The sequence below is a fragment of the Amblyomma mixtum genome, chromosome 2 (assembly GCF_055824585.1).
Source record: "Amblyomma mixtum isolate Tamu chromosome 2, ASM5582458v1, whole genome shotgun sequence".
NCBI classification, from domain to species: domain Eukaryota; kingdom Metazoa; phylum Arthropoda; class Arachnida; order Ixodida; family Ixodidae; genus Amblyomma; species Amblyomma mixtum.
The window spans coordinates 317,014,850-317,042,488 of record NC_143013.1 but is presented as its reverse complement, the minus strand read 5'-3'; the positions used below and the strand labels follow the sequence as shown (position 1 = coordinate 317,042,488).

Below are 27,639 nucleotides of genomic sequence, written 5' to 3'. Positions count from 1 at the left end.
TCCTACGCCGCCAAGTCCGGTTTCCTCTGGCGTGCGTCTCCCGGCTGCTCGACTGGAAGACTCGGTAGTCGAGCGCGCGACCGGAGGCGCTTCCCAAGGCGAGTTCTCTGCTCTCTCTCTGCGGGCGAATCGTCCTAGAAGCACGTGTGCCGAGTTTGCTGCACGCATTTGTTTGGCTGTGGTGAGGCAGAATGAAGCCCGGCTGGCTTGTTTAAAATCGGGAAGGAATTGGGCGGCGGGGCGGAGGAAAGATTTTGTACCAGCTCTCGGCGATTGAAAATGTTCGTTAGTTTGTTCGCTAGTTGTGTTGGGCTCAGTGACGGATCGGCGTCTAGGTTCTCACGTGTGCAGTTTATTTTTTGGTGTTATAGTTCGTAAAAAGACGTATAACTTTTAAGAACTGAAAATCACTCGATGAAAACTAAACATTTCGACAGAATTGCCTTTCTGGTTGGATTTGATAGCGTATAATAAATAAACTGCGAGAGATCTCCAACCAAAAGTTTTGATTGGAGAGGTCTCGCAATTTACTATATAAAAGAATAGTTTATATGCGCATTCTCCACAGCAGGCGGATGCAACTGTATTTTCTTTATGAAATAGAGAGAAATGCATCTTCCTTAGTTTTGAAGCTCATTGCATGAAAACCTGACATGCTCTAACCAGGTATCGCATATGCATTTTCCTTGCTTTATGATGACTTTGTGCAAAGTGACATTTGCCAGAGACTAAAAAAGATAACAGATATAATTTAGCCTCTTTCTCATATCAGGGCAAAGGACTAAGTGTGACACGATTTGGGAAACTCTGTGCTTCTTCTATCGCTCTCCACAAAAGCCACGCACAGTTGGCTCAGTCGCTACGTCATTCGACTGCTCAGCATGAGTTGACTGGTTCGATTTCGGCAGCTGCGTGTAGACGGCTTTCCTTGCGCACTGAGGAGCCCAGACGTTCGATGTTAATCCGTTGCACACTACTACGCGGCGTCTCCCATAGCCCGGAGTATTCCTCTGAGTGCTCACAAATGGAAAGACCATGCATTAAGCTACCATTCGGGGTCCTCGCAGACCGCAGAAGCCATGCCGGGACTGCGGCTCAGTGCGCTCGTGCTGGCAGCCTGGTGGTTGACCGCCTGCGAGAGCAAGGACTTCAACCTCGGATTGTGCAGCAAGACCTTCTTCAGCTGTCAGTGCGGCACGCCAGGCTACACACTGCACGTGACTGTCAAACAGTAAGTAGCACGCCACGGCTGGATGTCGTTATTGTGTGTCAATGTCAGGTGCGTCAGTTCCTTGTTGACCAGCATGCCACCGTAGCGCAGAAAGATCACACTCCGTCTCTCTCACTAGACTTTCACGCCTAGTGGTCCGCAGGAAGCGGTCCGCAGGGCTCAATTCTCATTGAAAAACACAATTTTCGACTAGATTTCGACAGTTTTCGACTAGAATGGTCTAGCACTTAGGCCACCGCTGAGGTGGCCTAGTGGTTAGAGCGTCCACTCTAATATACCCGCTCTAGTACGTCCCCATTTCTTTGCGATTACCAGCCAGCTAACGCTCGCTTGATAATTCGCGTAACAAACTGGTAATCGTCCACTGACTTTTTGACCAGCTGACCTCAGCTCGCGAACAACGGCTTGCTTCAAGTTCTGGCTCCTTCGTCAGTGCAGTTGAGTAGCCTCACGCTCGCGCGATATTGACCACCAACGACTCGTAAGCAGCGTGAATTAGAGGTGCTTCGGTTCGATCGTAGCTGCCTGTCATTGGAAGAAGCATGCACCGATTCAGTTACTTGTGAAGCAGTGCGAGCAGCGCTTCCTGAGAGGACAGAGCTCCGTCTGGGATTGATTCTGCTCGGTAATCGGCGTGGGCGTCTTATAGAGACAGTGCTGCGTACGTAGGCCTCAGGCGTTAGGGACGTGTGGACTGGGACAGTTTCAAAATCATGTCCAACGTTCACGGACAAAAATTTTGAAAATTGGAAAATTGTAAGATACTATTATGGAAATATTGAACGTAACGGTATATACGTAAGGGCCACCACCATGTACTATCAGCAAGAAATGAAACGCGAACAAGACAACTGAACCATGCACTGCAAAATAAGCAGCTCTTAGCCAGGGGAAGCTGAATACTAGCTCCTGCTATTTTAATTTCGAAGGCACGAGGACTCTTCTTTAGAAGTGTTATTCAACCGCGCTTGTATTTTCAATACAGGAGCTAATAGGCTGGTGTTTTTGTGTTCCCACCTCAGATTTCTTGTTCGCGTTTCATTCGTTGCTGATAGTACATAAGGGCCACCAGGATAAAATGACCAGGGACATAATGGAAGCTTCTTTCATCAGAAAGAATCAGTCACAGTGTGTCAGCCAGCCTTCATTGGAGATAGTTGATAAAGAGGTATAATTTTTAGGTAATTCATGATTTTTGTCGCTTGGGTTTTCAGGGGGTGGAGTGGTAAGATGTAGGCCTTTGATCGGACTTCGCCACGTTGCGGATGAGTTGCGATTGTTGTTGATCTTGGTTTTGCTGGACCAATGCTGTTTGCTCTGTATTTCCACGTGATTATTATGTATATATGTTTGCTCCTTCCAATAAAAAATTCAGTTTCCAGTCAGCGCTCGTCGGTGTAGTCGTCTTGCTCCGTCCTTCGTCTTGTTCGCGCTGTACCCCCTCACGATGAATCATTACAAACTAGCCCAGCTATCCATCCTTCTATAATCCTGCTATGTAGCAAAATATTTATTTTAAAGTGTTTCCATCGATCGCATCGAGCAGTTTAGGCTGCCATAGAAAGCCAATGGAGAGCGCTTTTGACAACAGTAAAAACGTTAATAGAGAGAAAAAAAATGCAAGACTGCTGCTGGGTGATCTGAGGATGTAATGATTGTTATAATGAGATCTCAAATATACATGAAAACAATTGCGTTCATCAACGGATTCCCGCTTGAAAATAATTTTGTCCAGAATTGCTGTGTATGTCCAGTTATGATTACGTGCTCCCTCCAAATAGTGCTCCGGTACAGCTAGCGCCGTCTCCGCATTCACTTCAACTGCCACCTGCCGACCGCAGTGCGAAAATTCTAAACTGAAAAGCAAGGGGGAGAATGCCACCGGGAAAGGGCAAGACAAGCAGGTTGGAACAGGTCCTGGGTGGATTTACTTTGCTATGTGTGTGCAAAAGATACGATTAAAGTGCCAACATTTCATATGGGGTTAAAGAATTGACCCATAAACATGTAGCAGCAACGTTGCTTCTAATGCTGTCTCTTAAGGTGAATTAAACGTCGCTATAATTGTTTTTTTTTTTTCGCGGAGAAATGCGCTTAAATTAGCGCACAGGAGAATGAGTAGTACGCAGCCCTACTCACGCGCGGGCCGCTTGCAGGTGCAGCTACGTCCACCGGTGGCAGTTCAAGTGCCGGCCGTGCAACAACCGCAAGCCGCAAGAAGTGTGTCCCAAGCTCAAGCACTGCAAGGAGTGCGACAGCAACGCCAACGGCTGCGACTCGTGTCCACCTGGCCGCTACGGTAGCTGGTGCGAGGAACGTGAGTGACCTCGTGTGTGCACCCTACACCGCCCTCCTTTCCAATGACGAACTCCTGTCTTTCCTCCTCGAGGCATTGAAAGACTTGCTGTTCTCTACACTTCAGCTTTAGGATATCTGCCTTACAAGGATAGCTGCGTAGGAAAAATCTGAAGCCTAAATAGCGTCATCAACTTAAGTCTTAACCGGGAACTTTCAAGCCAGCCTGTTGACCAGAAAGAACCTTGTCCAGGCGATCCTCAGCTATGAGAGACATATCAGTCGGGGTGCGATTCTCTTGAGAATGTGCCACCTATGGTCTTGCAGTCCATGTGTTCTTGGCAGCTGGCGCGTTTGTGATAGATGGACGCCGGGTGATGCAGCTGTCACTGTCACCTCTTCGTCTTAGAGGAGAGCTGCAACTCTTCCAGCTTTCTCCTTGTCTTTTCCTTGCTGGATGGACGGGCGTGGAATCATATGCATTGTAGTACATCTTCTTCGCGGCTTTGCCAGAAGAAAACACTTGTCGAACGAGAGATATTGTGCCCAGGCACATATCCAAAATGCCCCCCCCCCCCCCCCCCCCCCCGTGCGCCTCGATACAAGAAATTACCGTGGGCGCCTCCGGAAAAAAATTCCTGGCTACGTCCCTGGCAGTGCTGCCGCACAAAGATTCGTTACACTTAGAACATTCAATAGCGCACTGGAATTTGTAATCAAATTCGAAACAGCCTGTCCAATTTCTTTAATGCCTCAGTTTCGACGTTCATAATTGGGCGGCAGATAAGATTGAGTGTTTTCGATCAGCAGCGCACCGACGCAGCTGTGTGCCAGTTGGCAGGCTGCCGACGAAGTCTTGCCTCTCTGCACGCAGGCTGCCAGTGCCAGAACGGAGGAACCTGCGACACCAAGACGGGAGCGTGCGCCTGCCCGCCCTCCTTCACGGGAGCCCACTGCGAAATGTTCCTAGGTGCCGTCTCCCTTTTTCTCACTGCTGAAAGCTATAGCCGTGCGCTGTCGTGATGAGCGTGCGCGGCGGCCAACTAGAAGCACCCTCAAAAAGGCAGCAGCTGCACGGGTCATGGCCTGTCAAAGACCATGGAATGCCAAAGCGAGAGAGCTTGCTGTGCAATACATGCGCAGGCACCGGTGGCATGCATGGGTGAATGGCCGGCAGCAGACTGGTGCAGGCCCTCCAGTACAATCTGCCTTTGCGGCACGCTTTAGTTTTGCGCGCGAGACCTCCGTGAGTTGGAACCTACTCGCGTACTAAGGGCACCGTTCTACTCACCCTCACATTTCTCTATAGGTATTTTCTATTGAGCTTATCTACATCACAAAGGTAAGATGAATTGTAAGATAAGGCAAAGCGAGTTTTATTCTTGATACTGACTGGGTACCTTTTATTTTGCTCAAACCGTATATAAACCTACTTACAGCATTGTTAGCAGCTGACAACGCTGGAGCTTATGTGTGGCGGAGCCAGCGTGAGACCTTCTGCTGAGAATAGCTTTAAAAAGAATATGAACAGGCACAAATCGCCGTAATCTTTGTTCTAACCCAGGCGGCGTTAGGTTATAACATGACCTCGTGCTCTTTCTTCTCAGGATGCAGGCCACCTCAGATAGCGCCCAACGTGCAGGTGACGCTCGACCACCCCGAGACACCGACGGTGGCCTACTTCGCCTGCGAGCAGGGCTTCCATCTGATGGGCTCCAGCACCGCCACCTGCGTGGGCAATGGCGCCTGGAGCGAACCCTCTCCGAGATGCGGTAACGGAACGAGTTGCCGCTTTTCGCACTTGCTCATCTAGTGACGCGCCGGGTAGCAAAACAAGAGAAGGCACTGCGGTAATCATACCAGCGCAAAAAAAAAAAAAAAAATGGCTTGTCGCACTACTTGCTTGCGTCATTGTGGAAGTCGACGAGCGGGAGGTGATGCCTTCTCTGTAGAACTGACTGAATGAGAATGATGAGAAAAGCGCACCAGCAGAAGCTGTCGGCTAGAGCTTGTTTAGCTTTCAGCGCACTGGCAACAAATTCAGAGACAGCGGTTCACCTGCATTGACAAAGAAATTTTACCTTCAGATATATCCTGGAACCAAGCTGCGCAAAGCAGTTGTTTCTGCTAATGCTTAACACGCAGTGATCCGAGAAATACCTTATGCCATTTTGCAGGCCCGGCCAGAGCATTATTAAAAAAAAAAAGCATGACGTCAGCAATGGAGGTGCGGGGTTCGAACCCGGGGCCTCTCACATGCGAAGCGAGCGCTCTACCACTGAGCTACACCCCCGAGGACGTGAATTGGTGGCGCGAATGAAATGGTCATGTGGGTGATTCCCGTATTCTGCACTTGTGCAGTAGTAGTAGCAGAGGTGTATTATTACAAGATATAAATAGGAAGGAAAAGATGTTGTCTGCCTAGGTAATTGCTATCTATTTCTTAAGCACCCGAGCTGCGGCCGGCGCAAATAAAGGGACAGGGAGAGGATAGCGAGGAGAAGTACAGAGGGGAGTGATAGCGATTAAGGACAGGGAAAGAGAACTAGGGCAAGGGTGCGGGCTAGTTGGTAATCCATGAATAAAAACATAGAGCACAGCTTAAATCAAACAAGCACAAAGACGAGGGCACACACGCGAGCGCTTAGCGCTCGTGTGTATGTGCTCTTTGTGCTTTTCTGTTATAAGCTGCGCTCTATATTTTTATTCAAGGAAATAGAGCACTTGTATCATGAGCTAGCCACATAGAATTCAGTGTTCCTCGAATCGCTGAGTTGTTTCTCATCACAACTGTCGGTCCTGGCGCGCCTCTTGCTTAGCTAGGGAGCACTAGGGATTCTGAGACTCGTATGCTTTCTGCTATTTTAATATTGCCACGTATCATTGTTGTGTTTGTTCGTTCACGCTCAAGGCTGCAGGAAAGGGTTGTTATCACTTTTGTTTGTGACGCGAGAAACGACAAGACTAATCTCGAATGATAACAGCCATGAAAGGCTGCATCTAGGTTTTTCCAGATTACTGTAGATGATCTTGTCCTGTTATCTGGAAGTTTCCTTGCCGGCTTTAAATTGAGCGATGCCGCGAGCGGCGGACATTCGTAGTTCGACGACCGACGAGCACGTTTGTTGTTTTCGCCGCCGCCGAGTGATTCAGTTCCTTTGCGGGCGCCAGTCAGCCCAATAAAGAGCTTCGTTTCCAAGACTCGCTGGTGTCTTCCTGACCACTGGACTGCCGTCACTACAACGTGACATCTGGTGGAGGTGCTGGGTAGCCTTCTATGTACCGGGTTCCCTCAGCAAGTCGTGACGCCAGCCCTCTGAGTCATTCACCGGAGGACCTGACTCCAGTACACCGCGCAAGCCGACGTCTGCTAGGCGACGCACCTGAGTTCGGGACTCTGCCGGACCCTACCTGGAAGCGAAAGCAAGTGGCAACGTCCACCATGAGCTTACCCCAGACGACCACTCCAATCATTATGCAGCAGCCCCGGGTGCCACCAACCTTCGACGCTTCGCCTGGCGACGACCCCGAAGAATGGCTGGAGCAGTTCGACCGTGTGGCTGTCTTTAACAACTGGGACGATGCCATGAAATTTAGGTACGTCTTCTTCGCCCTGGAGGGACCAGCAAGAGTCTGGTTCGAGAATGAGGATGCCAGCCTTGCCAACTGGGAAACCTTCAAGGAGCAGCTTCTGAAGAACTTCACAAACGTCGTGAGAAAAGAGAGAGCTCAGCAGCTGCTACAGTCTCGCATACAACACAACAATGATACGTGGCAATATACTATTAAGGCGGAAAAGCAAACAAGAGAGTGGGGATGAGGTGCTCGTTATAAGTATGAGAGAGCCATAAGTATGAGCCATAAGGCGGAAGCGCTTTATGGCTCATACTCTCGGTGTCCGTCCGTCCGCTGGAATCGTGCCAACTGTGGCCTCTCCTCCGCGCAGCGGCGCAACCTCCTCCCTCCTTAGCAACTGGCGCGCTGGTGGGGGGCACAGCTGTGCATAGCAAACGTGACGTCACACAGTAGCGGTAGAACGAGCGCGCGCGAGTCGGCGGTGGCAGCTGCACCGCCGCTCCTTCGCCAGACGTCTTGTTGCAGTCGAGTGAGTGAGACGCATGGCTCCGAAGCGGCCCAGTGATTCCGCGCCAAGCGGTTCGGGGAATCGGCAGTGGGTTGACCACAAGGCTTTCGCCAAGCACACTTCAGAATTTCCAAAGTGTCTTCGATAATTTTTTTATTGTTCACAACACCAGCAGATTCGCTTGGATTCGTTCCTAGCAATTTTTTTTTTCATGCCTTAGGGCATAAAGGGGGCACATATTGATGGTTGAAAGAGGGTGCCTCTTGGATGTTGCAATATTTCTTTCTTCCCGCACAGCAGCCGCCCTCACTGCCCGATCACGTTCCGCGTGGCGCTCGCGGTAATACAGGAAATTCTGTGTCCATCGCTGCGGACCACGGTGGCGCTAGTGCACACTCCTAGGATCAGGTTAGACGCGACATAAATACGGAGGTCATGGGTTTGGATCCCACTGACGGCATATGGTTGTTTTTCTTTTACTTTCTGGTCGGTTATTTTTGAGCCATAAAGTGAATGCACTACTAACTTCAAATTGATCAACTCCAAAGAATAAAAATAACGAACATTTTCCTATGCTTCCCTCAGTTTCGGCGACTGTTGGCTTCCTTAATAAATATTTATTTCCGTTATAAGCCGCGTTGGTGGCTCAATGGGTATGTGGTGCTCGTCTGCTGACCCCGTACGACGCGGTTTCGATCCCGGCCGCGGCGGTCGCATTTTTATGGAGGCGAAATGCTACATGTAGATGTACTGTGCGACGTCAATGCATATTAAAGATCCCCAGGAGGTAGAAATAATCCGGAGCCCTCCACTGTGGTGTCCCTCGTAGCCCGAGTCGCTTTGGGATGTCCAACCTCATGCATTAACCAAACCATTTCAGTTATATATCTTCTGACATTCCTTTAAGAGTACCAGAGGACCATAACGATGCATTTCTCACTATCCTGTTTAACAGGCACATAAGTTAGGACACGTTTCCCGGATGTGCGGCGCTGGCTGCGGCGTAACATTGCTTCACGTAGATTTGTCAGCATGCAGTGAAGTCACGCAATATGTCACTGCAACGCGCCAAGCTGAGTGGTCCGAACATACTGACTTGGCACAGCACTGTACCAAAGAAGAAGAAAAAAACTATCAAAGAAGCAATGCCGCATTCAGCATCGCGCACAGCTGTCGTTGAATCTCCCATTACACAATGGGTACCGTCCTACTAGTGTTTTTTTTTTTCCTTGGGAAAGCAAGGCAATTTGAGATCGGAAATTTTCTGATATACGCGTTCTTGATGCGCGCTCCCTGCAATGCCGTTTAAGTTCAATGTAGAAGTGAGAACTAATTTGGCTCTTGAGTGAGGACTGGGTGTCCCTTTTCGCACTGCTCATAGACGTGCTTGAGCGGCGAAGGATGCTGGGCAGAGCATGCCAGACCACTGCCCGCTGACCGCGCGTTTATTGGCGCCTGCGCAGAGCGGTTCTCCTTCTGCCCGGACCTAGGCCGTGTGGTGAACGGTAGGTTCAAGTCGCGCCGTCTGTCGTCGCCCCTTGGCAGCGAGAGCTACGCCAACGGAAGTTCCGTCGAAGTGGTGTGCGACGACCGCTACGACCTGGTCGGGGAGCCCCTGCTTCGCTGCAGAGACGACGGCACCTGGTCGGCCAACGTGCCCGCCTGCGTCAAGGGTGCGTCCGCGGCCCTCTGTATAGAAAAAACTTTGGAAAAGAAAGAGATTTTATTTCCTACGCCCAGCCCGCTGCACTAATCATGTTTCTACCACTCTGCTCCTATAGTGGGCACAACTCAAGAACGCAGAGGCAGATGCCCGTCCAGCCAATTGCGCAAACGTGTTTTCGTGACATCATGGTAATCCCCTTGCACCTGCTAGCGTGACAACGCAGTAGGCTGGCAGTTGCAAGCGGATGAACCGCGACGTCATGGCAATCGATCTGCACCGTTGGCTGGTGGGCTTCCTTTGAGGAACATTTGCCGCTTCGTTCTTGGGCTCTGGAGGAGCGGTAGCGACATTTGTCGAAGTTATTGCGTTGATGTAGCGGCCAAAGCTACCCCAACGAGCGTTGATGAAGGTGGTGTAAAGGTCTGAATACTGGTGGTAGAGCTTTTCCAGGACATATGCAGCACCTATATTTGCGCCTTGTCTAATCATTTGTACTGTGAAACCCTATTATATACCCCAATCAACACCACCGGTGCGACGCTATTCGGGGCAGCGCTTATTATAGAGGCACAACGCATTCAGTATTTTCTTAGCTTTTTTTCCTACTTGGCCCCATTTATCATCGCCATCAGCGAATGATGATGACTAATGCACTCGCGGAAGCTACGTATTCGACTAGTTCTAACCAAGAAAAAAATATTAGCCTTTCCCTTGTATGTGCTATTTCCTTTGCTGCATAAACGGCTGAAGGAAACAGAGAAGTAGAGGCTACTTGCCAACTGGAAATTATTCCCGTGCACCCCATTTTATAGCATTCCTTTAGGAAAAAAACTTGTACGTGTTCATAAGCAAGACACATCACGCTCTTTTGCTGCACCAAACTTCCTGGACGCATTGTAGCCTCTGCAAGGTTCGGAGCATTTTGTCTATTTTGGCGGCTGTCTTTGTCTTGTTGTTTTCGTTATTAATGTTCTCTCGACAAAATTTTACATCTTGGCAGGCATGCTTTCGCTAACTTTGGCTTTTCTGTGACTAACGGTAAGGTATACTGTTATCCTGTTCCAGTCTCCGAAAACCACGTCAGCTGCGAGACCAAGGCACTGGACATTTTGTCATCCTACACTGCTCCTGTGAGGTATGCGAATGTGACATAAAACGAACAAACAACAACTGAAAGCGCAGATTATGTCTCTTTTGTAGCGCACTTGAAGTGCTGGCGTTGAGAGCAGCTCACGTGGCTTGTGTGGCGAATTTAATTATTTTTTTCATTAAAAATGATCAATGCGCATCCAGGGTAATGCTTGGTCAACGCCGCTATTCGAACGGCTAGAGATGTGGCTCTGTGGCCGCGGCACCAGGCTGCTACCGAACGGCATACTTCTTTCGAATACCGCAGAAGTGGTGCGAACTCGAGATCGAAGCGCAGAAATTTTTGTATAGCGTGCATTTGGCCAGCAATATGTAAAAAAAAAAATTTCGTAATATTCGCCTGAATTCTCTGGCGGCTGTGTTTTCTCGTTTCTTCTATTATCAAATATGCCCACTTCAACCTTCAGTGTTGCTTGGTTATACGCCTATACGCAGGCGATAGTGAACTTAGTGAAGAGCAGTCAAGGCAAGAAGCACTATCAGTAAACCTTAATTTGGCGTAGCTTGCCTTGGGAAGCCACTTCCCTGTGTGCGAGAAGTCATCTCTAACTACTAGCGTGGTCTTCGCAGCCATTTTCTCACGTGTTGGTGACCTAGTGCGCGTCTCTTTTCCCGCAGAGTGTATTGCCCACCGGGTTGCGCGCAGAGCGGCACGGTAATCGGTAGCGTGGTCTACCACCAGCTGTCGGCGCTGTGCCGAGCGGCCGTGCACGCGGGCCGCCTGAACAACGCCGGCGGCACGGCGTCGCTGGTCGCCAGCGGAAACTTCGCCGACTTCGGGGCCTCCAAGGCCAACGGCGTCGATAGCGTCGGGTGAGAGGATAGCATGCACATCACTCGAGATATCGAGGGGGAAAATGTGGTTGTCTCCTCGGGAGCTATCTTCTAAACGCTTAGCATTAAAAGGGCCTCTGGGAGCTTCACATGAAAGAAGTGTATGATGGAGATTGATTGACGTATCACTTTTCCGTGCGCGACGCATTAACATGCCGACATCCAGGAAACCGACAGCAGCAACCAAGGGCGTCCGCAGAATTTTTTGCAGGGGAGGGCCCCATTGGTTGTTGGCGCCGGAGGGGGGGGGGGGGGGGGGGGGGGGCTATATTCGTAGCAAAAAGGCACTATTTGCGGAGTAAATTTATTTATTTATATATAAATAAAAAAATAAGTAAAATACGCACATGAAAGAAAAATTACAAACAGCAAATTAAAGCGCGGCTAGGAGAGATCCATTAAAGTTTATCAACGAAAAAACAATTAAAATTAATAAAAAATACAAAAAGATACTATCACTTCGTGGAGAAGAGCGCTCAGTCTTGCTGCATACGGGCTCTCGACTCACCCGGATTGATGACCAGCACAGAGCACAATATGTTCACAAACACGCAACTACAGTCACTCAGTCAGTCTTCCTTGAACAGCAACTGTAGGCGCCTCGGATTTTTCTGGGCGAATTGTGTAATTACACGGGTGATAAATTCATTTCTGTGCTTCACTACACGCTCTCGGTGCATACTCATCATACACATTGAATGGAAAAACGGTTGAACGCGTACGTTGAAAACAAAAGACAACTATATATACAACAAAAACTTCTTTACAAGATAAATGCACGCTCGCCGCTTCATACACCTCGCTCCATCTTGCTCGCGCATCCGCACAGTCGAGCAACCGCACACACACTGCTCGCCGCTCGTCGTTTTCTCGTCCGCTGTCTTGGTTGTTCTGACCTTCGTTGACAACCGGCCACTAAAAACACCGAAGCACAAACACAGAGGCGCGCACACGTGCAAGGGCTTACTTGCCGCAATATCCCCGGATGCGCACTTTGGGGGGTGAAAGGAACGCCGCGCGACTTCCGAGGGGAAGGAACACTCGCCACTCCGGTCGGAAAATTTGTTGTGTTTTTATGGGGTTCAGAGCCCCAAAACGCATCAGGCTATGAGGGACGGAGTAGTACAGAGTTCCGGATAATGTCGACCACCTGGGTCTGGGTCTTTTTACCGTGCACTGACACGCACAGTACATGGGCGCTGTTGTGATTTGAGACCCAGCCAGAGGTTACAGGCGAGCCAGGCAGGCGCCATCGGTCTGCGTTGACCAAAGGCGCTGGTTTTCGGAGAAGACGCAAGAAACGCTGGTGTGGGGGCGCCTCTGGAGACTGCGTCGCCGTGAACAAAAGCAGCTAATCCCCTTTGCCGAAGATTCTGAAAGCGGCGCTTCTACCGAACTGCGCTCTCCCGTGGATCGGAGGAGACAGCGAGCGGCGGCTGCGGCGCCAACCCACCGCCCGCTTGACCCTGAGCAGCCCGACAAAGCGGGGGTGGACACGGCTGATTTTACCTTCCCTCCTTAAGAATTCATCGGTGACCGGTGTAACGATAGGCGAAAACAAGATGCCCCGTGCACTGTCTGCCTCCGTGTCGCTATCTCTCTAGAGATCAAAGAAACAGACACCCATCTCAAGGCGGCTCGAAACACATGCTCGCCGGTGCCGCTGTATGTCTGGAACAGGTCGCCCTTCAGTAGAGCTAACGATGGCGTGGTTTGAAAACGGCGGAACGACGCCCGCCCGGACGCGGCATTTCGCAGATGTGACCCAAAGCGTGGAAGCGGGGCTGCTTTTACCCTTTTGGCTGAGCGCACCACCGCCCCTGGCGTGCGGCCATCACTCACGGTTCGAGTGAGTGATTTTCCAGGGGGGTGCAGCCGCCCCCCCTTGCCCCCCCTTCCGGACGCCCATGGCAGCAACCTTTATTCGGTGCTCCTTTACGTAGGCCAACGCGACTGGCAAGGGAGAAACATAAATGGCATGCCTTGTGCTGAGTGACAAGAATAGAACAGCCCACACCGGCGCTTATCTTATATCAAAGCGATACAGTTAAGACAAACAAAGGAAGCATTGGACCAATGATCCTCCTATAGCCTAGCCAGGGGCAGAGAGAGAAACCGGCGCAGAAATTTCTTAGCCTCGTTTCCTAATGCTAGTCTCCGAAGGCAGCAGGCAAGTTCGGCTGCTAACCAGGAGTTCCGCAGTTGGGTTCTGCAGTTATACGCAGTTTCTTTTCCTAGATGACTCTATCGAGGCTACACCAGACAGCTATTAGAAAGTGATGAGCTTTTGAAATAGAAGCGTTCTACGAACAAAATGCGCAGTCTAGTTAGCGGAGCTGAAGTTAGTTAATGGGGATGGAGCAGTACGATATGCTATGGCCAGGAAAGAAGTGAACTACGCTTTCACTAGAAACGCAAAAACTAGCGCCTTTCGTCACACAAATGGCCACAATATCGACGACGCGGGTGTGTGCAAGAATTGCGAGGTAGGATTACCAATTTTCTCTTGAAGGTAGTCAGGACATGTCGAAAGTGTGGTGAAACATGTCAACATTCTTGAACAAAAATTTTTGAGCATTTATATATTTTAAGGTACAGTTATGTATACATTGAAGTTAATGGGCTATTTTTCCGACGCGTACTAAAATCTTTCTTTTAAAGTTATTCCATCGCTCGCATCGAGGAGTTAAGACTGTCGTTGAAAAGCAATTGGCAACGCTTTTGACGATAGCAAAAAATGGAAGCCTGCCTTCGGGAGATCTGCAGATATATTTATTTTTAGCAGGAAGTGGCAGAAAGTTAGATGGGCGGATGAGATCAAGAAGTTTGCGGGGATACGGTGGCCGCAGCTGGCCAAAGACAGGGTTAATTGGAGAGACATGGGAGAGGCCTTCGCCCTGCAGTGGGCGTAGCCAGGCTGATGATGATGATAGAGATATCTTGCAATTTACGAAAAAAATTCCGTTCATGAACTCTTTCCCGTTGAAAAATAATTTTGTCCAGTATTTTTGGGCATGGCTTGCAGTTTAGAAAATGAAATACGAACAGTCTTAAAATAACAGATGCACATAAACAAAAACGAAACCACTGAACGGGTCATGCTCGCTGCTGTTTCCAAAGCGGTTCAAGGCAACATTTGGTTTTCTACTTGATGCTCTCAAAGTGGCCCTTTTTTAGGCTGTCTTCGTGTGATATCCTCCTCTGAATGTGGCGAATGGCATTCCAAGTGACTATATACCGTAGGAGTCTCAAGCACACGGCCTGCAAAGACTCTTTGTGGGGTCCTAGAAACGCACATAACAAGTCCCCGGCGTCCGGCTATCCCTGCCTGCGTCAGTTCTCAGCTTTTTGTGACAAGGGCCTTGAAGCTTTGACTACCACAAAAAGAATAAGGTAAACTAAGAAAAACATGAAAAGAACAAGTTTAGAGGTAAGCTTACCGGCTTAGCGCATTAATTAGTGAAGGATGGTTGGCATTGCCATTTCCGCATTCACCCCCCGCCATTTGTGGTGCGGTCTTGCACGTTCAGCTCGGATATCAACACGTTTCCGACTTAACTACTACCGCCGGAATGGCGAATCTACGGGAATCCCACGGCGCACACTTTTCGCGCACTTACGTCGTTGTCTCCACTTCGCACCTCCTCCTCAATGTGGCATTGAAATCCACAGCTGCCTCTCTGCCGCTGCTGCGGCTGCTGTTACGTGATGCACTCCACCGCCGTGTCTAGTGATCCTCCTCCCTATCTCAGTGAACTACCGCGCTAGCCTCTCCCGTGAATGCGTTACACGGCTGCCGTTATACTCCCTAAACAGTTTGTACTTAATGGCTTGCACTAGGTTGTTACAGCTTTCGCTGTGGAAATTGTTCATGAATGGCCCTCAGTTCCAAAGCTTTTGTCCTATTCATTTCGACTTTTTGGGCTTGATTTTCCTTTACCTATTTTTACTCAATTAGCGTTCCTTCATTGTGCCTTGGACCCCCTTCTCGGCTCCTCTCTTCTGTTAGTGGGGGACAGAAGTCAGTCCATGCAGTCCGCGTAACGAGATAAGTTTGAGACCCCTGGTTATTATAGCGCGTGGTTCTAGAACAACTAACTATTGTTTATAATACTTTTTATTTATATTAACAGTTCATAGGAAGCTATGGGCTGGAAGGCTGATCAAATTTTCCGCGTGGATGGCTCCGCTAGCGGACCGTGGCAATGCACATGAAATCGACGTATAGCGTGTTGTGTTGTGTTTAATGGCGCATAAGCGGCTAAGGCTATCATGCGCCAAGCTCAGGGTATAGAAAATTGTTTTATATATCATGTTATATACAAAAGTGTAAATTAATGGTGGTGTAATGGGCCTAAAAATTTATTTCGTGCAACCTAGTAAAAATATAAGACAAAATTTTAGAAGTGACTTATGGTAAAAGCTTTAAAGAGGGTCAGGTAACCTCTGCAACCATCCTTGGCTGCGCAAGGATGTCGAGGCTCCCAACAGATCGAATAAAGACCATGCTCCCGAAAGGGAACCTCTCGCCTTCGCTCTGTCATCCGCTCACAGTGGCCATAAAAAAAAAAAATTGATAGCGCTATCGGTGTCTTCGTCCTCACTGGTAGCAACTGCATGGTGTTCCCGGTTGGCGGAGAGAGACAGAGTAAACTTTTATTTAGCCTAAAGAAGAAATTGCAGGAGCCGGTCGATCGGTGCCCCCAGTCCAAGGCTCAGCCGGAGGCAGCTGGCTTGCGGACTATCTGCATGATCCAGGCTTGCGCACAACCAACTGGTTTTACATGGTTCACACACATACTGAACTGGTTAAGAGTCTTAGCTGCTGTGATCAGACATCAAGGGATCCCGATGCTTGTGTTGCGTGCGCACGCGCTGCGGTCCGTGTGCGCTTGGTCCTCGCTAGAGCCAGAGCCAGGACAGAAGCAGCATCCAGTGGGGTCCTGCACCATGGATTTCAGTCACATCCTTTAAGGCTGCTTTTCAATAAAGGATTGTTCACTAATTCACGAGACCCAACCCGGGACGTAAGCCTTTCGCGGCCTTGGATACAGTAGATGAGGTGTGTCAAACTCATATTTCCAGGCGCGTCGCATTGAAAAACTTATGTCTTCGGCGGGCTAGAAGCCGGAAAGGGAGAAAAAAATAGGAGCGACCTAAAAAGCGTCTTACAGAACGGCTTTGCTATGCTTCTGCCGTCTTTTACGTGGACTACGTTATTTTATCGCCATTTAAGACATGCGAGTGTTATGAAAAGTTTTCGGTGCATACGAGCAGCACGGAAGAAGACACACGCGGAGAAGTCACCCCGCCAGTTCTCCTTCTCGACCTGCCATTTGCGCCGCCTGTTTTCATAATGCGACCAAGTTAGGAGTTGTACCGTGCTGGCGCGCATGAATGCTGTTCCTATGTTTCGAAAACTACCGAAGTCTCGACGCCAGTTCAGTGCACAGGTCACTGCACCTTTTCTGTATTTTGTTTTTTATGGCAAGTGATACTAGTTGACTTCGGAGCTGTTCTCACTAAAAACGGTGACTGTTCAAAGGTAACGGCACTTACAAGCTTAAAAAATGACATCGTAAGGCGAAAATATAGTCATGTTGCTGAGCTTCAAGTCATATTTTCTCCGTTGTTTTCCGTCTGCAGGTTGCAAGAAGCTGCTCCCGGTTTCACATTCGTTGAAGATCGCCTTGCCAGAGTTGAAACAGGTACCCTGTGTTCTTAATACATGCAATAACGCCCGCAAGTGGTACTGCTGTGTCAGAGAGCAGGCCGGTAAAAGGCTCATTTTACCTGACTCAGGCAATGCCATCGCAAGTACAGGCTAGAAAGCTCAGAGTCAAGGTGCAAGCGCAAGTAATTAAAAGTGTTTTAATTAATTTTCTATTCTTTGTCTTTTGATAACCCCTACATAAAAAGAGCCCACCGCATCGCCCGGTTCAGCCACAGTAATGCAGTGTATCCCCTACAAGCCCATACTGTGACATTTCAGCAGTCATTTTTTCAGCGTACTGCACGAGACTGGAATGACCTGCCCACCGAAGTTGCCATTTTCATCAACCCACCAGAATTCAAGCGGAGCATCGCCAACCTTTCATCTTAACATTTTTTGCCATTGTTTGCCAGATACCGTCCACTCCCTCATGTAATGTCTCAACCGAGACCTTTGAGGAAATAAATAAATAAATAAAAACAAAAAAGTAAAATTGGGTGTAGCGTTAAAAATAACAAACACAATGAGCATGGAGAGGAAGAGAAAAAAAGACAAACGTGGTGCGCTGCTTGCGGTCGAGTACGTGTTCGTTTCCTTCGGTCGACGAAACTGCGCGATAAAAAAATAAATAGCAGCGAGCATCGAAAAACTGACGTAGTTAATGTTGCGCGTTCACTGCAGTGAACTTGAGCATTAAACTTCGAACCCGACATCAGGTGCGAGTCCTGTCGTAAACAGTCAATTACCCTCCGCGTCCAACACCTTCACGCATTCATTCGCTTCAACCAGGCTGCCAGCCAGGGTGGACCCCGATGGGCGACACCTGCCTCTTGGGAACTCGCCACAAGCTGAGCTATTCGCGGGCCAAGAACTACTGCGCAAACTCCGGATCCAGGCTGCTACAGTTCCGAGAGGATGGTTTTCCAGATTCCATCCTTACTTTTCTCAGGGCTTCCGGTGAGTGCCCAGCAAATGTGACTGCGCCTCTTTTTTTTTTTTTGTGAGAGGAAAATGAAAAAAAAAAGGACACCTTGTAAGCAGAAACAAAAGGCGGGCTTCGATGAGGCAAGGATAGTTCTGCAGGTCACCTCAGCCTTTGTAGATGAACCGAAATGGCTGAATTACATTTGGTTGATGCCTTTTTCGATGGGAATGGTTGCTAATATGCGGCCATTGTCCGGACGCCGGCTGCGACCTGCCTGATGATTTCTGCAACTGCCGTCTAGCAATATGTGCCTCGTGCGTTCGCGATATGATACCGTGCTCCGTAACTATAGCATAGGTTACTGCCATTAGCGCAAATGTTTTCTGATCTATCACCCTGCAATGCGGCTGCAAAGGTCGAATTGGGGTTCAGAGCCTCCTAATATAATGGTATGGTATTTTATGTTAGGTTTAACGTCTCGAACCTGCACATGGGCTATGAGAGGCACTGTAGTGGGTGGCGTAGGAATAATTTTGGACCGCTTAAAGCTGTAATTCTCAAACAATTGTCGCGCCGAACACACCATTCAAGAATTCATTTGCTGGAACCCATTTTTGCAAAGACTGACTCATTCAAGCACAGTTTTTTTCCACGGACTGTTTCCGACTGGAGCTCTCTTCCCGAGGCCATTTTCCAGTCCTGAAATTTTAGTAAAGCTCTTGAGAAGCATTTTCTCGAGTAAATGAGCGTTGTATTTCATTATTCTGCTCATTGTTTGTAGTCCCATGTATTTTCTTAGTATTTGTCATTTTCAATGCCTTGTATACCCCTCCTTCATGGGCCAATCTATTGGCCTGCAGTATTTTGAAATAAATAAATAAATACTGCATTTCTGCTTTTACTGAAATGTGGCTGGCGTGACTAGGATTCGATCCCGCGACTTGGGGCTCAGCAGCCCAATGGCATAAGCGCTAAACCACTGCGACGGGTAAACAGAATTTGTGTGTGTGTATAACAAAAGGCGCTGGAGCTGAAGAGCTGTTAGTGAGGCCTGGCAACATGGGTGTCTGTATACACTAAGGGCAAACTGCCTTCTGTGTTGTCCCGTTTCAGACGGTTTTAAAGATCTACCGAAAGGAATATTGAGTATCCTGAAGCTTATTAAATTAGCGACCGGTAGATCCTCTCAACGTCAAGAGTATTTAACGTCAAGAGTCTTCTGACACTGCTCATCGTTATTTACGCTTGCATCGCAGCTAGATTGACGGTCTGTTAATACATAGTCATTGGGCGCAGACACCGGCCTATCCTGGGTACAGGACACTCCGGACAACGGCAGCCTAAGCGAGAGTCGTCGCCGACGTCGGTCGGGAGGTGACGGCGACGAGTGCTTCATCGTGGACCCCGCGTCTGAGATGAAGGAGACCGCCGTGCGCTGGAGCCCCTGCGAGGGTGTACGCGGCGTCGTCTGCGAAATGGACATGGGGCAGTTTCAAGGTGACTATTATACTAACTATTATATTATTACCTTGTTGCCACAGTCGTCTGGCATGTCTACATTTTCGTGCAGTTTCTTGCTTATCGCCATCGTCTTACAGCATAATTAGTTTTGTCCGCTACACGGACCATATTATCTTGTCAATAACCACATGAATCAACTAGATTGCTTGTGAGAAATCAGTTTCAAACATAACTGAGTTTTAATGTTAGGCATGCACGTGTTACCAGAAACTCCTTGTCATGTTTAAATGAACACGGCCGGCTTAATACTCCGCGATGAGATGTGGACACGCTGGTCACAGGTGCCGCGAACCACATTATTGTCGGATGTACAACCCAAGAATGCACCGGCAAGTGCCCTAAAAGGAGGCCCTCCAACCAATGATGTCGACCGATTATTATGGCGTTGTGGTTAATCCGATTTCTTGCAACCACTGGCGATTTCACGTTAGGAGATCAACCGCGACCTTATGGGAACCGTTCGACGTCACTGGCTGGAGGTCTCTTGAGGGATGTCTGCGGCTAGATTCTTGAGTTTTTATCCGACTCTGGTTTTATGGCCATGCAACAGAGGCCTGGCGGAAACTTATCCTTTCGCTGAAGAGCTGAGCATCAAGGAATCTTCCGGCGGGCCAGTGTTTCTGAGACATCGACGCATTTTTGAATGCATGCGGCCTCCGAGCAAGCAAAGTGCTGAGAAATCAGGCAGCTAGCCGACCGCGTCATAGCGCTTATACGACAACACAGAGTTGTGGGCGCTTTTTTTTTTTTCTGAGCCGACATTCCTGCATGTTATAGGCGACCCAAAATGTTCTTCACTTTGCCCTTGATGGCAGAAACGAGCCATCAAAAGCATGCAACTCCCTATTTTTGCGGGAAGCTCAGCCGTTGCCCCTGGAAGTTTTCTACCGTTTATGCGACAGTGATCTGGCCGTCAGCCTCTGAACAGTGTGGTATGAAGCTTTCATCTCTAAGCTGCAATGGTAAGTATAGAAAAAGGAAAACGCGGCAGTGCCGTATTTCCTGCTTTTCATTGCTTGTTTTCCTCACCTAAGTGCCGTGCATGTTTTCCCGTTGGAAAACAACATGGTGACGTTTACCTCTTTCTTTCTGCATACCCTTTGTTTGGTGCAAGCGGAAGCTTTTGACTTTTGTTTACTAACGCGCGCAGCCACTTGCATGGACCCCGGCCCTCTGGAGAACGGCACGGCGGAGGTGATGCACCAGGTGGTCGCCGGCCGCATGCTCGAAGGCACGCAGATCGCGTACCGCTGCGCCGAGCTGCACTACCTGGTCGGGGAGCGCCGTATCACCTGCCAGAGGAACAGGACGTGGACGGCGCCCAAGCCGCGATGCATGAAACGTGAGGCTGTCTCCGCAGACGCACTGTCGACAGCGTTCCTTTTCCTTCCTTCTTAAATGCCAGCGATTCTCGACTAATGGCCGACATCTGGTGTGGCCTCGATAGAGGGGAGGGGGCGAAAAACGAGGGAAGCCTCTGGGAAAGGGAATTCATAGAAAGAGAGAGAGAGCGTTGAAGGGCACTATGAGCTGAGGACGGAAGACGGTAAGCGAGCTGCGAGTGAGAAGGTAAAAGAACGTGTGCACTCTGTTGCTCCGAGGTTGCGACGTTTCAGGCGACGCTCTCTTGCGCAATGCTCGCAGAGCGGTGTAGGTGTAAACGACCCTTTTGATGTGTCCTTTAATGTCCATACCTCAGGTTCTCTTGTCAGTGTAGTTTACGGAGAGACTTAACACTTCTTTCGGAGATACCGAAGAAAGAGCCGAGTTTTTCGTGGTGTGGCTACTCGAATACAACCACCATTATGCTTTAAGGGTCTCGTAACTCTATGTGGAAGCTGAATATTGCATATTGAAGTTGAATATTGCAGGCCATCGAAGCGACCTTATTTCTTTCGCGTAAACAAATCTGGATGTTGTGAAACTATCCGTCAGAGATTGCTCTTGCTGCGAGTGCTGTCAGAGTCGCATAACCACGTCAGGCTCTTATGGGGCCTTTTGTAATGCTTCCGAGGCAATTGTGCGCAGTTGTCTCAATTAAGAAGGAAATAAGAAAAGACGCAGCAAGCGCGACGTAGCTGTCGCGGACATACATTTCCAGAGTTACGTAAAACCGCGGGAAAAATGGATTAATAGGTACTTGTGCGGAAGTATAGAAAAAAGCATCAACATAAGTGTTCCTGTTTTCCAGTGACAACTTGTCTAGAGCCTCCGGTGCCTCCGTACGGAGAAGTGGAATACGTTCAAGAAAGTGGCAGTGGACTAAAGTGAGTTCCCATTGGTGCATTCTGGATACCGTTGATATTGCCGAAAATCGATGAACTGATCGCGGGCTAGAAACACCCGGCACACAACACAATGAAGCGAGAATTCCTCCGTGCGTTAAACGTATAATGCTATATTCTTCCAGGCTTTAACGAAGTTGAAGAATTTTAACTCTCTTGACAACGTCAAATTCTTTGATGTGCTGCTTATTATCAGGTTATATTCAAGAGTGAACATTGTCAGCGGGCTGAGCGCAATCTGCATTTTTATCTTCAGTTGCACTACTGAGCACCTAGCTCGATTCATGTTCTTGCATAACGGCGTGCGTAAGGTGCTTATTCATCAGCCATTTAAGTACTGATGTCACCCTGCACACTCAAGGAATAAATCATATGAGTGTTTGGTTTGGAATTCGGCCCGATCGTACATTTGAAACTTTCCGCCCCGACTCTTCGTGTGCCAGATAGCGAGGAAAGTTTTAAGGGCTTCAATGTTAGCCAACACTTGATTGTGCCGAAAAAAATATTCGATAAGGCATCTTACCATAAGCATATGTTTTGAATGAATCTTTCGTCTTTCAATGAATTATTCCTAAGGAAGGTGCACTCGGGATACTGATATAACGTTATGCTCACTCATGAGATTAAATTGGTTTTCAGGCAAAGCTATTTCAGGCGATGGCCTCAAGCGCCAGTTCTCGATGAATAGTATTAATGTGCTAGTGTTATCACTGAGGATTCCTTAATTGCAACACGCCCCGGCTAAAAGTAGGGAAAGGCGACTCATCTGTTTTTGTTTATGGGGTTTGGGCATCGTTTAGGCACTGTTTACTTTTGGGCATTGTGCGCAGTGCACGTTCGCATTTCGCTTCAGGGCGACGAAAGGATAACAGCTTGGAACACGTTTCACGCTAAAGTTTGTCTCCCGCGCTGCTTTGATAGACCGCATGAATCACGCCTATGCAGGACGGGTCGGCAGAGGCTCCGGCTCTCGCTGACGTCCCTGGACCCTTCCTTCGGGGCCGTGCTGCCCAAGGGTCACTTCCACGTGGGCACCCGGGCCACCTTCTCGTGCGCGAACCGCTTCTACTCGTTGGTGGGCTCCGAGGTGCGTAGGTGCCTGCCGGACGGAACCTGGACCGGAAGGACCGCCACCTGCATCCCTGGTGAGTATGGGATCACAGCAATGGCCTGCACGAGAGCCTTTCTTCGCGGCGTATCAACAGCGCAGTACTGACTGGAACAACGCTTGAGTTCCGGCAATTTCTGCCTTGTTCCCTTCTTCGCACTTCTTTCTCGGTTGCCAAGTGCGACAACGGCGATGACAAGAATTGCTCTAAAAAATGTCTCTTGACGACTGTACGTATCTGGAAGGAAACACTAGCGGTCTTTAGCGGTGAACGGCGTCTCTGTCCGAGCGCAGTGTGCGGCCGCTCGGACTCCCCGCGCTCGCCGTTCATCTACCACGGCAACGCGAGCGAGGTGGGCCAGTGGCCCTGGCAGGTGGCCCTGTCCATGTGGTCGGCCGCCGAGAAGATCTGGGACCTGCAGTGTGGCGGCACGCTGCTCTCCGAGAGCTGGGTGGTGACGGCGGCCCACTGCGTGGCCAGGGACCGCCGTGGGAACCTGCACGCGCCCAAGGACCTGCGCCTCTACGTGGGCAAGTACCACCGCGACGACGCCCTCGACGACGCGTTCGTGCAAGTGCGAACGGTGAGCATGCTACGGCGACTCTTTCAAATAGACCGCAAGAGCGGTGGTTCGCACCGGAACAGCGCAGCAGTTTTGGTTGTTATAACGCAGCCCCAAGAGATCCACGTGCATGACGACTACGACCCGGTGAAGTACGACGCAGACATAGCAATGGTGCTGCTGGACCGGCCGGTGGAGCTGACCAGCCGCGTACAGCCCATCTGCCTGCCCAGTGAGAGGACCTCGCAGGCCAACATCGTCGATGGCCGCCTAGGCGTGGTTGGTGTCACGCTCGCTACTTGCTTATTTTACCCGACATACGTGCGCTGTGACGTACACTTTACGGTAGCGGACTGTGTTCTGAGGGACGAAAAGCCCAGCAGGGGACGGCAGAAAGTCAGGTTTAAGACATACGAGGGGGTACCCAAAAGAAACCGGTATAAATTTTTTGGTCGGCAAAGCTTCTGTGGTACCGCGTTTTGCCACTAGGAGCGCATAGAACGAACATTCCAGAGTCAGTAAAGCCGATTGCCGTCGTTGAAGGAGGCCAGACTAGTTTAGGCAGAGTTTTAGAGTGACGACTGTTTTGTGTGAATGTCGTTTTTGCAATGGCTGATTTTCGGGAACAGCGTGCGCCAGTGAAATTCTGATTTTTGCTCGGAAAAAGTTGAATGGAAACTCTTGAAATATTAAGAAAGACGTACAAGGACGATGCTATGGGGAGAACTCAAGTGTTCCTGAATCGAATCCTGAATCAAAGCAACAATCATGCCAATGGAAAACTTCAAATTCACCTCGCCTCAAGAAAGCTCGTCAGGTGAAACCAAACCTCAAAACAATGCTGATTTGTTTTTTCGACGTGAGAGGAGTCGTCCATTGAGAATTTGTTCCGCACGGTCAGACAGTTAGCCGGGCTTTCTACTTGGATATTTTGAAAAGATTGGGCAACAGTGTGCTGTGGAAGCGGCCAGATTTGTGGCGGTCGGGTGACTGGTTTTTCCATCATGGCAATGCCCCTGCTCACACAGCCCTGTCTCTACGACAATATTGGACCAAAAATGGCATGACCCCTATTCCTCAACCCTCACACTCCCCCGACCTTGCCCCGTGCTACTTTCTTTGTTTCCTAGAATGAAAAAATAGGTGAATGGAAAGCGTTTCGCTGATGTTGCTGAGGTGAAAAATAAAACGACGGAGGCACTGTCAAGCATCACAAAATATGAATTTAAACAATGTTTTGAAAAATGGAATGAAAGATTCGACAAGCGTATCATCGCAAGTGGGGAATATTTTGAAGGAGATTGAAGGTCTGTGCTTAAAATGTGAACAAATAAGTTCAAACAAAAATAAGTCCGGTTTCTTTTGGGTACCCCCTCGTATGTGGCTTTAGGGTAGCCGCAGTTGCCGCAAGGCAGGGCTGATTGTAGATCAGTGGGTAAGGACCTTTATCCTGCTGTGGACGTAACCGTGCTAATGACGTTGATGATATTGATGATATGCACGACGCGCATCCCGAGGCTTCCCTGGGTTTGTCTTAACAACGCAGAACTTTCCGCAACCGCTCGTGACACGTATGTATGAAAAGATCAATTCTTATAGCCATAGCTATATGCGAAGAATTCTCCCTTTGGTGAATGTCGTAATCGAAAACTCTTCCTTTCATCCGCTGCCTTTTGGACCTGAGCTGAAGGAAGATACATGTCGAGGAGTGGGCGTTGTTGGAGGGTGGGATTGACGTGATCCAAATAAATGCCTGGGAATTTTCACCGACGGCGCCTCGGACTGTTCCAGGCGACCGGCTGGGGCCAGACGGAGAACCGGAGCTACGCGAACGTGCTGCGACAGGCCGTCATCCCCGTGGTGTCGGCGCAGGAGTGCGAGCGCGCCTACCGCGAGGGCCGCTTCCCGCTGACGGTGACGTCCAACATGTTCTGCGGCGGCTACGTCAAGGGCCGCGTGGACGCCTGCACGGGCGACAGCGGCGGCCCGTTCGCTTTCGCCGACGAGACTGTGGCCGACCGGCGCGTCTGGGTGCTCGAGGGCATCGTCAGCTGGGGAGGACCTCGGGGATGCGGGGCGCCCAACCACTTCGGCGGCTACACCAAGGTGGCCGCCTTCACCGAGTGGATCCGCCAGTTCCTCTGAACAAGCTGGGGACCGGCAGGGACATTTTGAGGACCACACACGCGAAGCTACCAAAGAGCAAAATCTTTTCGAATGCAATCATGGACTGGACCAGCGCTCTATATATGTAACCTTCACATTATCCGCGGAAGGCTGAAGTAGGCTTCCAGGGCGAACAACTTTGCCTGCGTGGAAGCAGCCGTCATGCCAGTAGCAAGGCTATCAAATTATGAAAGCTGTGTCTGCTCAGTGGTGGACCTTTGGACATCTGTATTGACCAGCAGCAAGGGGGTAATTATTGTAATCGACCGCAGTGTGCACTGTGTTGTGAGAATTTCTGGCTCATTTAAAGTTCAAGAAGTTCATATCAGCACCTGTTGGTCCCGACCTGCTTTGTAACGAACGAAATATTTGAGTGACGTGATGTAGCATCGAGGCCGAGGAACAAGCAAACTTTTTCTCGAGCAGGCTTGCTGTCCTCAAGCCGGATAAGGGACCCGGATAAATAAAGTACTGAATTAGATGTCGGGAAGTTAATTGAAGAGAAAATTGCATGCATGATTCCACATATTGCAGTCAGTGCCCGTGTTCATAAGCCGATGCAACTTTTAAAGCTCCTTATCTGCCATGTTAAGACGTATCAGCTCACAATGTGTGGTGCGCTGAGAGGCGAGTGAAAGGCCACTGCTTTAATATGAATTAGGAGCTTTTTTCTTTTCTTGAGCCCCACATGTCGCGATGACGCTTCCACGCTGTTAAAACTGTCTGCACGGATCCACGATGTGGCGTTTAAGTCAAGGTACAGTGCACTTCTTCAGTGTTTTTGATGACGCAGGATCCAATATTTTCGCATTTATTTACTGAATATCGTGCATCATATGTCGTAGTCTCCCGCCTGGTTAAAGCCTTCTTTCCTGCGCTCATGAAATATTAGCATAACGCACTGTACTAGCGCAATACACTAACTTAAGGGGTGCCCCAACGTTTGCAGTTCACGATTTTAAACCGCATGATCAAAACCGCGGCTCAGTAATGGGCACGTATTACTGCTTGCGGGATAATTCGTTACTGTATAGGACGCACTCCTGAGGTGGACACACGACAGGTTGATATCCTTCTAAACAGGCCAATCTGACGTATGTTTCGACTTGGCTTGGGTGGGAATGCGAGCTCAGCACGAGGAAAACTTGCCGTGAAAGTAGCACCGGGGTTGAAACACGCGAGAGGACAGGAGGAGCGGATCTTGTCGAAGACAAAGGGAAGTTCTTCGCCCGTATGCTCGCTTTCGAGCCCAGTTTTGTCAAGCCCAAATATTACTCAAGTCGCTTACTGTAATCAGCGCCCCACGCGGCGTTACGTAACTGCCTTTGCGCTCCCGAAATCTGTCTTTCATATAAACGCAATAGTTTCAGGGCGAATGAAAACTTGGCGGGTGGTATGTATACACCTGCCATAGGTCCGTGCCGCAGTGCTGCTGGCTCCACAATACGATACCAACTGCAAATTTTCACAGTTCCAAGTCTTATGCAGGAGTACTTAACCTTCTGCACTCTTCGTCGCCTTCTGGTGCGATTTCGGGGCGATAAGGTGTGCGTCGGTACAGATTGCATCATTTTTTTTTTTTACTCGGTACTAGCCTTCTTCACTTGGCTTCGTTCCTGCCTGCATAAACGAGTGCCCAATAAAACTCGGCGCATTGCTTCGCACGTCGAGGGCCGCTCTTTAATTTCTCGTCCACGAAACACCGATGCGGTCACTGTCCTGGAGGTCATATGCACTTCATGACCGTCATGGCTGCTTGCTGAATGTGTCTGCATTCAGAGAAAAAGTAGCCGTTATGGCTCTAATTTCACAAGAACAGTTTGTGGAATCGCGAAGAATATGCAGCGCTCTATGTATCCAGTTGTCAAGAAAAATAAATCTTTGCAGCAGAGACATCCCGGCTTGTCTCATCGGGCGCTCGTGTGGCTACATTGAAACAGGCACACAATTTCTTCATCGAACAGATATGCACTTATGGAAGGCTGGGTCGAGTTGAATCTCCACCTCATCAGCACTGCCTCAAGGTGCACAGTCCTTAAGGCGTGCATGGTGCGCAACGGGTGCTGAAGGCAGTTCTCATGGACATTTATTTATTGTGC

At 49.3% G+C, this 27,639-nt stretch overlaps 1 protein-coding gene and 1 non-coding gene across 4 annotated transcripts in view; one reads left to right on the top strand and one right to left on the bottom strand.

The window, feature by feature from the left end:
- Nucleotides 1-27,435, top strand: part of LOC149365084 (limulus clotting factor C-like) — a 27,497-nt gene extending 62 nt beyond the window's left edge. The window contains exons 1-17 of one of the 3 annotated variants that reach the window (XM_089575151.1): nt 1-98; nt 1,068-1,231; nt 3,388-3,548; nt 4,401-4,496; nt 5,134-5,298; nt 9,074-9,283; nt 10,342-10,411; nt 11,044-11,238; nt 16,906-16,967; nt 17,762-17,929; nt 19,194-19,394; nt 20,569-20,760; nt 21,610-21,685; nt 22,649-22,848; nt 23,106-23,395; nt 23,486-23,653; nt 25,166-27,435. The exon at nt 1-98 is cut by the window's left edge and continues 61 nt beyond it. In XM_089575151.1, coding sequence (XP_089431277.1) covers nt 1,080-1,231; nt 3,388-3,548; nt 4,401-4,496; nt 5,134-5,298; nt 9,074-9,283; nt 10,342-10,411; nt 11,044-11,238; nt 16,906-16,967; nt 17,762-17,929; nt 19,194-19,394; nt 20,569-20,760; nt 21,610-21,685; nt 22,649-22,848; nt 23,106-23,395; nt 23,486-23,653; nt 25,166-25,519 — 2,760 coding nt within the window. In that variant the 5' untranslated portion in view covers nt 1-98; nt 1,068-1,079 and the 3' untranslated portion in view covers nt 25,520-27,435. Of the gene's footprint in view, nt 99-143; nt 282-1,067; nt 1,232-3,387; nt 3,549-4,400; nt 4,497-5,133; nt 5,299-9,073; nt 9,284-10,341; nt 10,412-11,043; nt 11,239-16,905; nt 16,968-17,761; nt 17,930-19,193; nt 19,395-20,568; nt 20,761-21,609; nt 21,686-22,648; nt 22,849-23,105; nt 23,396-23,485; nt 23,654-25,165 lie in introns of those variants that run through there. The other 2 variants (XM_089575152.1, XM_089575153.1) reach the window with 2 other exon arrangements.
- TRNAA-CGC (transfer RNA alanine (anticodon CGC)) lies at nt 5,749-5,819 on the bottom strand. Its single transcript has one exon. It is a non-coding gene; the product is annotated as a tRNA-Ala (tRNA).
- Nucleotides 27,436-27,639: the final 204 nt, after the last annotated feature.